This window comes from Xiphias gladius, chromosome 6 (assembly GCF_016859285.1).
Source record: "Xiphias gladius isolate SHS-SW01 ecotype Sanya breed wild chromosome 6, ASM1685928v1, whole genome shotgun sequence".
NCBI classification, from domain to species: Eukaryota; Metazoa; Chordata; class Actinopteri; order Istiophoriformes; family Xiphiidae; genus Xiphias; species Xiphias gladius.
The window spans coordinates 3,615,877-3,628,335 of record NC_053405.1 but is presented as its reverse complement, the minus strand read 5'-3'; the positions used below and the strand labels follow the sequence as shown (position 1 = coordinate 3,628,335).

The 12,459-nt window shown below is 49.7% G+C and overlaps 2 protein-coding genes across 2 annotated transcripts; both read right to left on the bottom strand.

Annotated features, from left to right (window-relative positions):
* Positions 1-1,267: 1,267 nt before the first annotated feature.
* Positions 1,268-4,761, bottom strand: foxf2b (forkhead box F2b). The gene is made up of 2 exons (XM_040128929.1): positions 3,544-4,761; positions 1,268-1,539 (listed from the first exon to the last, which is right to left on the bottom strand). Exons 1-2 carry the CDS (start codon positions 4,517-4,519, stop codon positions 1,367-1,369), a joined length of 1,149 nt encoding a protein of 382 aa, XP_039984863.1. The 5' UTR covers positions 4,520-4,761; the 3' UTR covers positions 1,268-1,366.
* A 5,470-nt stretch (positions 4,762-10,231) lies between these two features.
* On the bottom strand, positions 10,232-11,860 carry foxq1b (forkhead box Q1b). The gene has a single exon (XM_040128887.1). The coding sequence runs from the start codon at positions 11,283-11,285 to the stop codon at positions 10,398-10,400; it is 888 nt and encodes a 295-aa protein (XP_039984821.1). The 5' UTR covers positions 11,286-11,860; the 3' UTR covers positions 10,232-10,397.
* Between the last annotated feature and the right edge of the window lie 599 nt (positions 11,861-12,459).

Here is a 12,459-nt window from a genome sequence, read left to right as displayed (position 1 = left end):
ATGACCTGGGGGATAAAAGGTTTCTTCAACTGAAAAATAGCCCCACGTCACATGCGAGCTTGCCAAACCGTATCCGTGCCTTTGTTATCGGACGTGATTGATTTTATACAATGGTACTAATTCAAAACCTTGACCATTCATCCAAATCCGGATTCGTTACTGAAGTAGAAGTAGCAACGCTGCGAATATAAAAGGACTCCATAATGAGTAAAAGTCTTGCCTCCAAGTGACAGTACAGAAGTGTTAACAGCAGAATGTACTTACAGAAAGAAAGCATTCACTATGCAACAGGAGGGCCCCTGTCAGCATTACACTGTTATATGTTTTATATTATTTCATTATAAATACTGAAGCAATGTTTAAGCAGCCTTTTAATCTTGGAGGTGTTTAGGTAGATGAATCTATAATCATGTTTTAAAGGAAAACACAAACTGATCATAGGTTGTTTTTTGTTTTTTTTGGTTGTTTTTTTTTTTTGGTGGAATCCTGATCTGCGGAGTAACTCCAGCTGTCTGATAAACGTGGTGGAGTTCAAGTATAAAGTAGCAGAAAATGGAAATACTCAAATAAAGTAGGAGTTTCTCCATCTGAGTAAATGCACTTTCCGCCACTGCTGGAGCATACTGGAAATGAGTAAACAGCCAGGAAGTGATGTGCAAAAGGTCACTTCAGCATGTCTTTCTGACGTACTCGGGGTCAATATCGCCTCCTTTTGATGCAAATTAAATTCGTTTTCCACGTAACAGACAGGAATTTGCATGGAAGGACAGAAGTCTGAATGTAGCCTAAAATATATATCAGCTTTATTGAAACATTTTACAAGACAAGAAGTTGGCAAAGGATTATACAATAAGTGCAAGGTTCGTTGCAGTTCATGTTAGCCTAAAGCGTCGTGTGTGTAGTTACTCTAATAGGATAGAACATAGCTATATAGAATACAATTTGTTTGCACGTGTTACAAGAGCAAACACATTAAAAGTCGTGTTTCTGAAACTTATTTTTGGAGAAGAAAACGCTCGTCAGTGTTCATACAGGCAAAGTGGTTTCTTTAAAGGCCTCTGGGGGTTTTTCTTCATTCATTTCCTTCAATGCATAGTTTTCTCAAGTGCAACCAAAAAAAAAAAAAAAAAAAAAAAACTACTTTGGCTGCATGGAGGAGGCAAACACGGGAGAGCGGACACAAATACATCCTGGTATGAATCCTGCGAAATTTAAAAAAAAAAAAAAAAAAAAAAAAGTAAAAAGAAAAATGTCCGTTTATTTTTAATTCATCTATTTATTTTTGTTCTGACGTGACGGACCCGCAGTTTCACTGTGGCCCGTCGCCGCCTCGCCTCCGGTCCGGAGTCCACAGTGACAGCAGCGCTCACATCACGCAGGGCTTGATGTCCTGACACACGCTCTGGGGGTGGTGGTGGTGGTGGTGGTGGTAGTAGGATCCCCCGGCCGAGGGGTGGAAGGAGGAGATGCCGTTAAAGTTCAAGACAAAATCTTTCCTGTCGCACACCGAGGAGTGGCTCTGGTAGCGTGGGATCCCCACTGCGGAGGAAAGGAGGGGAGAAACGAGATCCGCGTGAATAAATGGCTCAAGACGTGAGACATTCAGCGGAGCTCAACGTTAGTGGAATATTCTTATTTTGAGCATCTTAAAGGGAGTTTGGTATTAAATTATTCCGAAAAGAAAGAGAAAATCAGTGTGTGGGAGGGAAGGAGTGTTTGTTTTCACCAGAAGTGAATGTTTTTACACGTGAAATAGATAATATCTTCAAAAAAAATATATAAAATAGCCTTATTAGTCTCATCAGCTGATTTGACTTGGTCTGACTTCTGCTCATTATATATTTTGATCGGTGAATAAAGGAAGACGAGGAAATCCCTCTCGAAACTGCCCCTAAAGTGGCCCTGACCCGGACGTATGGGCTTTTTTAAAATGAACGAAACTGACCGGTGACAACAGATGAGGCCTTGTTTTGCTACATTTCTTATTATCATTCACACACATGCAAAGGTGCCCCCGACTGCCTGGCATCCACGCGGGCTCGTCAACCAGCTGAAATGGGGGCATTTTCTTTACACGAGAGCAGAGAGGACCTCGTTTTTTAAATAATAATTGTGGGGTCTTCGCCCCCTGAACGCATCCCACGAGGTGACAGCGCAAGAATTCCCGCCGTTCGGTTGTTTCCTTCAGCTGTTTTTCAAAAACCAGTTTTCAAAGCTTTTATTTTTCTACGGCTTCGTGCCCGGTATCAATAATCAGCATTTCCTGCGTTTCCCTGGAAAACCCCAAACTTACGAGAGCGTTTGAGTCAGACTCGGTGACCGTCGTTTTGTGTCAGTGAGTCTCTGTTTCCAGAAACAGGAAAAATAAACGGGGAGGCTGCGGCTGCGCCAAGGTCATAAGGACTCCAGATGTGACGGAGGTTTTTCAGGGGCAGACTTTATCCTCCGGGCCCCGGCGGCTCGCTGCCCTGCGCCCGTGTTCCGCGCGGACCGACGGCGCCGGTACCGAGCCCGAGCCCGAGCCCGAGCCCGCGCTGCTCGCTCCGACGCGTTTATCCTCCGCACGGGCCCAATGAAGACGCCGCGTGAGGTTTAACGAGGCCTCCCGTCTCTCGTGGGATACGCGATGGCCCGAAATCCTCCGCCGGTGTGGTCCGACCTGCGCAGTCTTTGTTTAGTTAACCCCTGGGACCTCCTCGGGGCTCCAGCGCGGGCTGCTCGCCTCGGTGAAATCCCCAGACTTTAGTAAAGCCTCGGCGTGTTATGTTAAAGTAAATGAGCGTGAACCGGGGAGGTGAGCGGAGGGCGCGATCACACATTAGCTGGTTTTTCTTAATCTGTTAATTCGGCCCAAAACATTGCGTGCAGCGGGATGCAGATGGGGTCCGGGGCCGCTCTGCGCGCCGTGCATTTCGTGCACGTACGTTACTTATGGCGGCTCTCGCAGTCACCAGGCTACTGATGCGTTGGCCTGAAAATGGTTTTGAAAACTGACGCGGTTTTACTGAAGAAGCGCAGCAGTGCGTGGTCCTGGGTGGCCTCTATAAACCAATAAACATTCAATGCAACTTTATTATTCGACTGTTGTTTAAATTATTTTGTAGCCCCGTGAATGTTTAGGTTATTAAACCTTTGGGCAGAAACGAAGAAGCAAAATCAAATCAAACTACACAATTGAAATGTATTTTTGTAAGTCTTGAGTCTCCATGCACCAATTTATAAACTCTCCTTTGCCACTATTTAGTCTCTCAAATAAGTGTTGCAATCCCGATTTCAAATCTGAATTATGTTTACGAAATATAACGTCCCCGACTGAATTTTCAGTCTTTAAAAACATCTTGGAATCGCCACGGGCCTCTGCTGCAGATAGAAATCTCTGTTTTGCGTCCTGCAGCCCAGGCCTGTCTTGCAAATAAGGTGCACGAACCGCGAGGGGTGTAATGGTGTATTTTTATTTTTACGGTCGTTTTTCTATGTGAGCTCCCAGCGGTATCAGACGTGGTTCGTCGTCGCCAGCGTGAGCCGCAGACGAGTTTGCGGTACCTGATATGTCGGTGGAGTGGCTGTCCCTGCCGTTCTGGTGAAGATAACTCTGCTCCAGGGAGTAAGGCGACATGCCGGAGTGTAAACCAGAGGACGCGGGGCTGCTGGAGGCTAGAGGCTGCTGCTTGATGTACGGGGACCCGCCGGAGGACGCCCAATGTGCGGACGTACTGGCGTACGGGGAGTGGCCGTCCAGCGCGCTGGCCATGGCTGGAGAGGACGGTACGGGGCTGCTGCTGCTGTCCGGTCCGTACTCCCCGTTCGGCGGCACGGGACAGCTCGCCATGTATGTGGAGCCGGGGCTCGGGGACATGTGGGGTACGTGGTGGCCGCCGCTGAGCCCGTCGTACCCCCCGGCCATGGAATTGCTCATCATGTCCAAGTTGTAGCCGTTGCTGTGACAGGCGAGGGTCGCGGATGGAGCCTGGAAGTCAAAGCTCTGTGGGAGAATGGAGGTGCCGAAGCCTATGCCGTTCATCATCCGGTACATGGGCTTCAGAGCTTGACATTTTCTTCTGAAGCCTCTGGGTCTGCGACGAAACGAGCCCTCCTCGAACATGAATTCACTGCCCGGATCGATGGTCCAGTAGTGGCCTTTCCCCGGCCTGCCCAGCCCTTTGGGCAGCTTGATGAAGCACTCGTTGAGGGAAAGATTATGCCGGACTGAGTTCTTCCAGCCCTGATATGAGCCCCTGAAGAATGGGAAGCGAGCCTGGAGAAACTGGTAGATCTCACTGAGTGTCAGTCGTTTGGTGGGGGAGCTCTGAATTGCCATCACGATGAGAGCGATGTAGGAGTACGGCGGCTTCTCCGGCCGCCGCAAGCCGGAGCTCGTCTTTTTCCCTTTGGCGGCGGTGGACGAGCTTTCTGTGGCGGCTTGTGGGCTCAGCATGGCGGGGTGAAGGACGCCGGACGCCGGGCTGGATCTCAGAGGAGGCGGAGGGTCCAGCTGCTGCTGAGGGGTCTCGGTCGTCATGTCTGACGTACAACTGGCGTAGAGAGAAGAGAGGGAGGGAGAAAAGACAGGCTGAGCGATGTTTCAGAAGAGAAATATGTCGACCCAGCGGATCAGTGTCCTTGCAAGTGAGCGTTACGCCGCCAGTGGTACTCAGAATCCCAGCGCAAAATGGAGTGAAATCTGTCTCCAGTTACGCACGACTCTCCCGTTACGCACGGTGCTCCCTTGACGCATGAAGAACGCACGGCGGGTACGCACTGACAGAGAGAGGAAGAGGAAGAGAGAGTGGGGGGAGCTGGTTATCCGCTGGAGACCGACTGTCCAGAGGTTTAGCTCGTCGCGGGGGCTCCGCTGGGTGTCACGGCGGCGCTAAGTAGTGCTGTGTGGCGCGCCGGGTGGCCATAGACCGCCTTAATAGTCTCTCAAGTGGAGGAAACACGAATACCCCTCGACTTATTGCGAGCAGCAGTCCGGCCAAACAAAGCTCGACCACCTATCATTTCATAAATCTTTCTTCCCTCTGCGAGAGCCCCCCACCCCTTCTCCTCATCCGCACTCTGCGCCTGCAAATCTCCCTGAAATCATTTGACGAATAGAGCCACCCCCTCAGACCTCTTGCCAAATCTGGCCCGAGTCCACTTACCGTTCTCAGCGGCGTCAAAGCCCACTATTCTCTCCTCTCCTTGTCTTCTTTCTTCCCCTCCCACTCCCTCTCTCCGAGCTCGGACTACACGCAATTAAGCCATCTATCAAACCTCCCCCAGACGTCCCAATCAACAGCGCCACACGCCAGCCGCACAAGTCAAAAAAAAAAAAACTACCCCCCCCCCCGAAAAAGAAAGTCCGACACGTATGATGTCCGTGATTTCAGCCCGATATGGCTACAGATCATACATTTTCCTGACAGGAATAAACCACCACAATGTGTGCGCAAGGTCCAGCTCGCGACTTGAACCATGATGATAAAAACATCCACACGGGCCCACACGACGTCTGCTGCAAACAATACCCAGAACGCACCGTGGTGGAGCAACCGTAAACGCATCATCTGGTCTTATTTGTATTATTTTTCTCATAATTTCCTCCCAAACTGGTCCAGATGATAACAAAAACAAACTGTCGCGGGGCCGGGCCGGGCCGGGCCGGGCCGGGCCGGGCCGAGGAGTGTGAGAGATGGAGAGGTGGTGGTCTTTACCGTGCGTGTGTAAGCGGGGGGGGGGGGGTTGCGCTGAGTAAATGACTTTGACATGAGTGGAAGCAGGCTTTTTCCATCAAGCCCGGCCCTGGATACCACACACAGCGCGCCAGTGTCAGCTTACCGCCCCGGGCCAGAGCCGGTCCCATGGGCCCCACGTTCATTAGAGAGAGAAAAGCGAAATTAGGCGAGCGGGCGTCGACAGTTTCCTCCCCTATGGAGACATCACACACAGATTTGTCCAACATGATGGAGTTATATATCCCATAAAGATAATATCAACATCCGTGCTGCTACGGAGCGGAGATCATTGGGATCTGAATAACAGAAAAAAAAAAAAAAAGCATAAAGTTGTCTGGCTGGCGCGAAACTGGGAGCTTGTTTTTAAATGTTGTGCCGTGCGCGCTCGTCACGATATCCCCTTGTTAATGTTCAGCCACGCGCATTCAACGTTTGGGTGTAAGTTGTGGTTGCTTTCCCCGTGTCCTCTCCTCCCCACAGGGCCACGCACCTGGGCGTGTTCCGGGGAAACAAACTAAACTTCTATATTCTTACCTGGTATATTCCACCTACTCTAATCCCCGTCCGTGCACGTGCTTTTTCTTTTTTTTTTTTTTACCGCCACGGCCTTTTATGTCAAGACACGGCCTGGAGGATTTTCCCCAAACAATAACCAGCAAAAAAAAAAAAAAAGAAATAACCTTTGCACTCTGCACAACAAAGGATGTGCGGATAAAATCATTTTTCCACCAAGACGCACAGAGCGGCGCGGAGGACCTTTAACGGCCCCAGAAATTTCCTGCGACATCAAAACTTCTGACCCCCGCCGAGATCAGGATGCCTCGGCTTGCAGAGGGAATCTTTGTTCTGGGAGCGCTTTGAAGACGGAGCTCCGGCTGCCTCCGCGCACCCCGATGATACGAGCTCCTAATTTAGCCCTGCTGGAAATATCGAGAGATCAGCGGCCGCCGCCGCCGCCGAGAGCCGGTCAGGGCTGTTTTTGACAGGAGACTCGGTCTTTGGAGTCGAGTCACGGCCGGAGGCCCGTACGAGCCCACCGCCGACATAATAAGGCCTTCTGTTTGTTTTCATGTTTAGGCTGAGATTATTGTTTATCCCCATAAACTATTAGATAGATTAGATTTAGAGAGAATGTGTGTCGGCCCGCCTGCCCTCAGGTAAACCTCTCTCAGGCCTTCCTGAACTAAAACGGCCGTGGCCTTCATTAACTTATATCTCACCAACAAATCTCGTATTTTTGAGATGCTTTGTTTCCATTCTTTTTTTCAGAAATCATCAACAGCAAATATTAAGGAACTAGTCTGTTGCCAAATAATTTACAAGCAGTGTTTCTAAAAACTACTCCAGCCGATCGCAATTGTTCCTTATATATTTTAATAATGAATCCCTGTGTGTTAAGTGGGCCCGGAACAAACAAAATGCATTATCCACCATAACAGCACATGCTGGGCTCGGGCCCGTCTAATGGTAACCTAATATTCTTTTGGCTGCTCGGCTTTTCTGCTGGCCGCTCCGCCTGTGTTTCCTGTGGCGGTGCCGGGAGCTTTGGAGCTGCCTCTCCGGGACTCTGGGAGGTCAGGCGCGGTTCAGTCTGCCGGAGTGACAGACTGTTTGGACTTCCTAACATTGTGCCTGCCTCAAAGTTTGGTTTCATAACACCCGCGGGCCCCGCTCGCAGACAGTCCGCCTCGGAGCGGGCCCGAGCTCCCCCTCAGGCTGCACGGCGTGGACCGGGGGTGGGGGGGGGGTCGAAGGAGACGCGGGCTGAAACGTAAGCTCCGGAGCAAGTTTACAAATATGAGGGACGCGCGTCACGACAACAGGGACGCCGACAGCGCAGGGACACTGAGAGAGTAGGAGACACGTGACAGCCCCGCAGACAGGTGTGCTGTTCTGGCGTTTCACCTGCAGGTCGCAGCATTGTCCCTGAAAACAGGAGCGAGACTCACCTGTCACCTGTCAGGCTGACGTGTGTGTGTGTGTGTGTGTGTGTGTGTGTGTGTGTGTGTGTGTGTGTGTGTGTGCGCGCGCGCTCTGAACGCACTCGTCTGTCCGGCCTGCTGCTGGTTAAATGCACGGAGGTTCTGTCCGCACGGGGGGAAAGCGTGCACGTATGAGCAGAGGCCAGCCCGGCGGCGTAGGCCCAGTTATGAGAAGTGTATAATCACACCAAACGCTCAAAGCTCGTTTATGGCCTGAAGTTAGTTCTTGGATCTTGAGATGGAAGTAAAAGCCAACTACTCCGTTTCAGCATCCACCCGGTTAAAGAAAAAAAGAGAAAAGCCTCCCGGAGCCATTCAGCTTTCTGAAATACAAACTCTGTTTCTCTCAAGAACATTTACTGCTAAAGTAGTTTACTCACTTTCCTGAAACTGCCAGTGGTCATTTTGTCAGAGCCATAGTTACATTCCCATCTGATGTTGATGTTCTCATTTAAAAAATCATATTCAACAGGCCTGATTTTAAGAAGACTGAACTCGTCTCATCTATGTCCCGCTAAACGCTGCACAGGGAACCGATACGCAGGACAAGTCGGAGCCGGAAACCTTTGGAATCCGAGTCACCGGAGATCTTTAAGAGAAAAATAACCCGAATCACCATTTTACATTTTATTTCCAGGTACATTTATTGCAGATGTAGGCCCTGGTTAAAAAGCGGTTTCTCGTCGTTGCATTGAATTTAGAATAACTCCCTCATTGAAAAAAACCACAGATGTGCTGTTTATATATGTTTATTTATATTTATTTATTTATTTATTTATTTATTGACTGACCATCTCGTCACTGGACAGACGGCTGTTGAGGCTGGGGTCTGTGTTTCAGGACCGCGGAGAGCAACTGAAGGACCCCCCCCCCCCGGGACACGAGCAGTAAACAGCCTGCAGGACTGTGTGTGTGTGTGCATAAAAAGATAATACACGAGATAATATTCTTCATACATGTAAATCTGAAGATGAGGCCGAAACAAATAAGCAAAACTGAGCTTTTTTGTTCTTGTTTTTTTTTGTCGAAGCATCAAATGACTCCATTTATTGAGAATCAGATTCTTTTTGATGCGAGATGAGAGATTTCTCATCACCTTTTTATCCTTTTTTTTTTTGTTTGTTTGTTGTTGTTTTTTTTGTTTTTTGGTCCGTAGCAAATTGATCGTTTCTGATAAACAGTTGCGCGCGCTGATCACGACGTAGAACCGACCGCGTCACCAAATAGTTCAGATCTTGTTGGTAAACAACAGTAGAAGTATTGATATCAATGAGCGGTTCCTAGAAAAGTAACAACAACAACAATCGTTTTGGTAAAATGTCCTTCATTTCTGATGAGCTCCTCTGGATGGATAGTTTTATATGTGTGTGTGTGTGTGCGTGTGCGTGTGTTTGTGTGTGTGTGTGCGTGTGCGTGTGCGCGCACGCCGACCCCCCTGACTTCCGGGTGTGTTTTGTGTGTCGGACTTTATTTGGGAGCCCGGGACAGAGGGCAAGATTACACCTGAAATGTGACGTCACGTGTCGGAAGTTGCGTGGTTGCCCTGACAAACGTTTCACCCCTGCAGCTGTGTTTCTGGTGCCCTATAAATCCACGTGGGCTTGGCACGTGACACAGTAAAACATAACAATAACAATCTTTTTAACCTCCTTATTCTTCGATCTGTTAATTTATTGCATCAACCGACTGACTTGCTTTATTTCATTGTTTTTTTCTTTTTTTTCTCTACCATTTTAATAAGCAGCTCACTGGTAAACATTCGTACACTTTCGTGACAATTTCCGTCCCGAAGGCCCGAGCTGCTTCCGGGGGCAGGATTCCGCACAACGGGTCGAATCCTTTAATTTTTTTTTTTTACCACGACGATTACGATTCGGGCGTTTTCGACGGGTTACGAGGCCAACGGCCCCCTGCTTTCGGGTCTCTCTCCCCGTCTGCGGTGGAAATGTTGCCCCCCCCGAGTGTCCGCCGCCGAGCAGGTGCGGAGGCCCGTCCGCTCCCGCCCCGCGCCGCACGTGCGCACACCTGCTCCCGGTGTCGGTGCGGTGAATGAGTCGCGGAATATCAGGGTTCCCGTTGCTTCACGTTTTTTATTCACAAAAATACCAGGCATGCATGAATCAATCTCAGGGGGAAACAGGACATTTTTCCATGCGTTTCTAGTGCAGCCACGTGATATTCCATCATCGCAGCTCAGTCAATATTTTTTTTATATATATATTTATACACAACAATATTTTATGCAGCAGGTCTTACAAAACATGAAAATATAAATAGATGAATAGATTTATGTTTCAACATGGCGCTTGGCTGCCATCGTACAGTAGAAATGACCAATGAACCATGGATACAAGAATACAAACACTCTCTAAACACCTCTAGCACACACACACACACACACACACACACTCACACACACACTCACGCACAGTGGAATGTCCTGCGATGACAGCAGCTATTTGCTTAATCACCACACAGTTACATCTATATTGACAACACGCCATGTTTGTTTGTTTGTTTTTTGTTTTTGGGGTTTTTTTTTTGGTTGTTTTTTTTACTGCAAAATGACTTACAGTAGTTATGATGAGACAGACAGAGTCCCACACAGTTAAACAGCTAAAGCACTGAAAGCTAAGAGCGCCCATAAAAGTGCACATCATGGGTCAAAACATACAAGTCTGACATCAGTCCGGGCGTCTCAGGACAGCAGGGAGTCTATATGGAAGCCCCGCGCCTTGCTGGGCGTCTTGAAAGCGGCCTGAGGTCCGCTCATGGCCGGCGCTGTCTGCTGGAGGTATGTGAGCGCATCCCTGCCGGGCTCTGTGCTGCTGTACGCCGCCTCCGACAGGTACACGTGTTGTGCCGGGTAGTTCATAGGATACGGCAGTACGTGGGCCCCCGGGGGCCAGTAGAGCCGGGGGGCGAGGGCGTCTGCATCAACGTGGCTGTCCTCCCTCCGTTTGAAAGGTGTGCTGAGGATGCTGTCGATGGCGAAGGAGCTGGAGAACTTGGCCCCCACCCTCTCCTCCGGGGCGGGGAGGTGGGTGTCCTCGCTGAGGATGTCCTGGCTCTCCTGCTCCTTGGCGGGCCTCTTGGCGATGCGCTTCCTCCTGCGACGGAACACCCCATCAGCGAAGGTGTACTCGCTGTGCGGGTTGAGCATCCAGTAGTTGTCCTTGCCCCAGGGCCTGGACGGGTCCCGCAGCACTTTGAGGAAGCAGTCGTTGAGGGACAGGTTGTGGCGCACCGAGTTCCTCCAGCCGGTGTAGCTTCCGCGGAAAAACGGGAACTTCTTCATCAGGTAGTCGTTGATCTCAGCCAGCGTGAGGCGGCCGCTGCTGGACTCCCGGATGGCCATGGCGATGAGGGCGATGTAGGAGTAAGGGGGCTTGGGTCTGCGGGTGTAAGGCTTCCCCTTGCCGCCGTCGCCGCCCTGGGCGACAGGTGCCGGGCTGTTGGCCACGCAGTCCCCGTCCGACCCCAGCTCGTCTCCGGACAGAGGAGAAGGCACTCCCCCCTCGGCGTCCATACACAACTCCAGCGGCTTCTGCGCGAAGTGGTGCGCCGAGAAAACTTCGAGCTTCATTCTCCCCGAGAAGAAGGGTGATCTTCTCCGATAAGTGTCTCCTCTGTTGGGGTCTCGTCTCAGCTGCGCGGCAGAGCAGGTGTAGCAGTCCTGACAGCAGCAACGTCTCTGCGTGTGTGTGTTGTAGAGGCTGGTGTGGAGCGCTGGAGGCACCCTGTGAGCCTCGATCTGGAGCAGCAGAGTACAGATCTGTCTCCGGAGACAGGCTTGTCTTGCTATAATATAATGCCTCGGCAAGGGACGGCCCACAGGCGGGGTTTCCAGCCCGAATCCATTGAAGCGATTGAGTGATATAGTATATGTATGTTTACAATTACACGCTGAAAAAAGAGCGAGGCGAGAGGGGGCAGCGATGACAAATAATTAGTCAGCAATGCCACACACCTGTCTATCTTCCTTTTTTTTATATCTTTCTATCTTTCTGTCTTTTCTAATCGTTTTATTATTTTCCCCTTCTCTGGATTCCAGGTTCATTGAATTCATTGAAAGGGCTTTGAAACTGCAAACAATTCAAAAAGAATTTAATCATTTTCAAAGTTTCTGCTCTTTACTCGCCTCTTATGAAAACCGCTGCGGTCGCCTGAGGTGAAAAGAGCCAATTAGATTTTGAGATTTTCCGTGGGGTTTTTTTTTGGTTTTGTTTTTGTTTTGTTTTTCTCCGTTCCCAAAAAAACCGAACATTTTTACGCACAACAGCAAACCCTCCCTGAAGTCTCTGTCCTCGGGTAAATTAGAAGGAGAAACACCGGACAAGGCAAGAAAAAAAAAAAAAGATGGCATTAGAATCGACAGGATAATAGACAAGGGTGTTAACCGCTTCTCACTTCGACCAGTTTCTCCCTCCACCGGCGCTCCGGTGGAACGGGGAAGTAAACTGAAATCAAAGAGAAGGTCTTGGAAGAGTTCCACGTAAAACGCACAATGAGCGATATGCAAGCTCTCAGGTTGAGCAAGAGGGTTGAGGAAATAAAAGAAAAACAACAACAACAATAACAAAACACACACACACACACACAACACAAAGACTGCCCGAGAGGTCGTGTGAAGCTGAGAGGAGAGGACCATCGCACCTGCATGCAAAGGAACTCCTGGCTGGAAAACAGGCACTTCACTCGGTGATGCAAATGAGTGGAGAGGGAGGCTGTCTCCGTCCCAAAAGCTGTGAGAATCGTAC

Coding starts and splice junctions, on each gene's coding strand:
- foxf2b (XM_040128929.1), bottom strand. CDS start 4,519: ATGACGACCGAGACCCCTCAGCAGCAGCTGGACCCTCCGCCTCCTCTG. Junction 1,540..3,543: donor CCACTCCACCGACATATCAG/GTACCGCAAACT, acceptor TTTCCTCCGCAG/TGGGGATCCCACGCTACCAG.
- foxq1b (XM_040128887.1), bottom strand. CDS start 11,285: ATGAAGCTCGAAGTTTTCTCGGCGCACCACTTCGCGCAGAAGCCGCTG.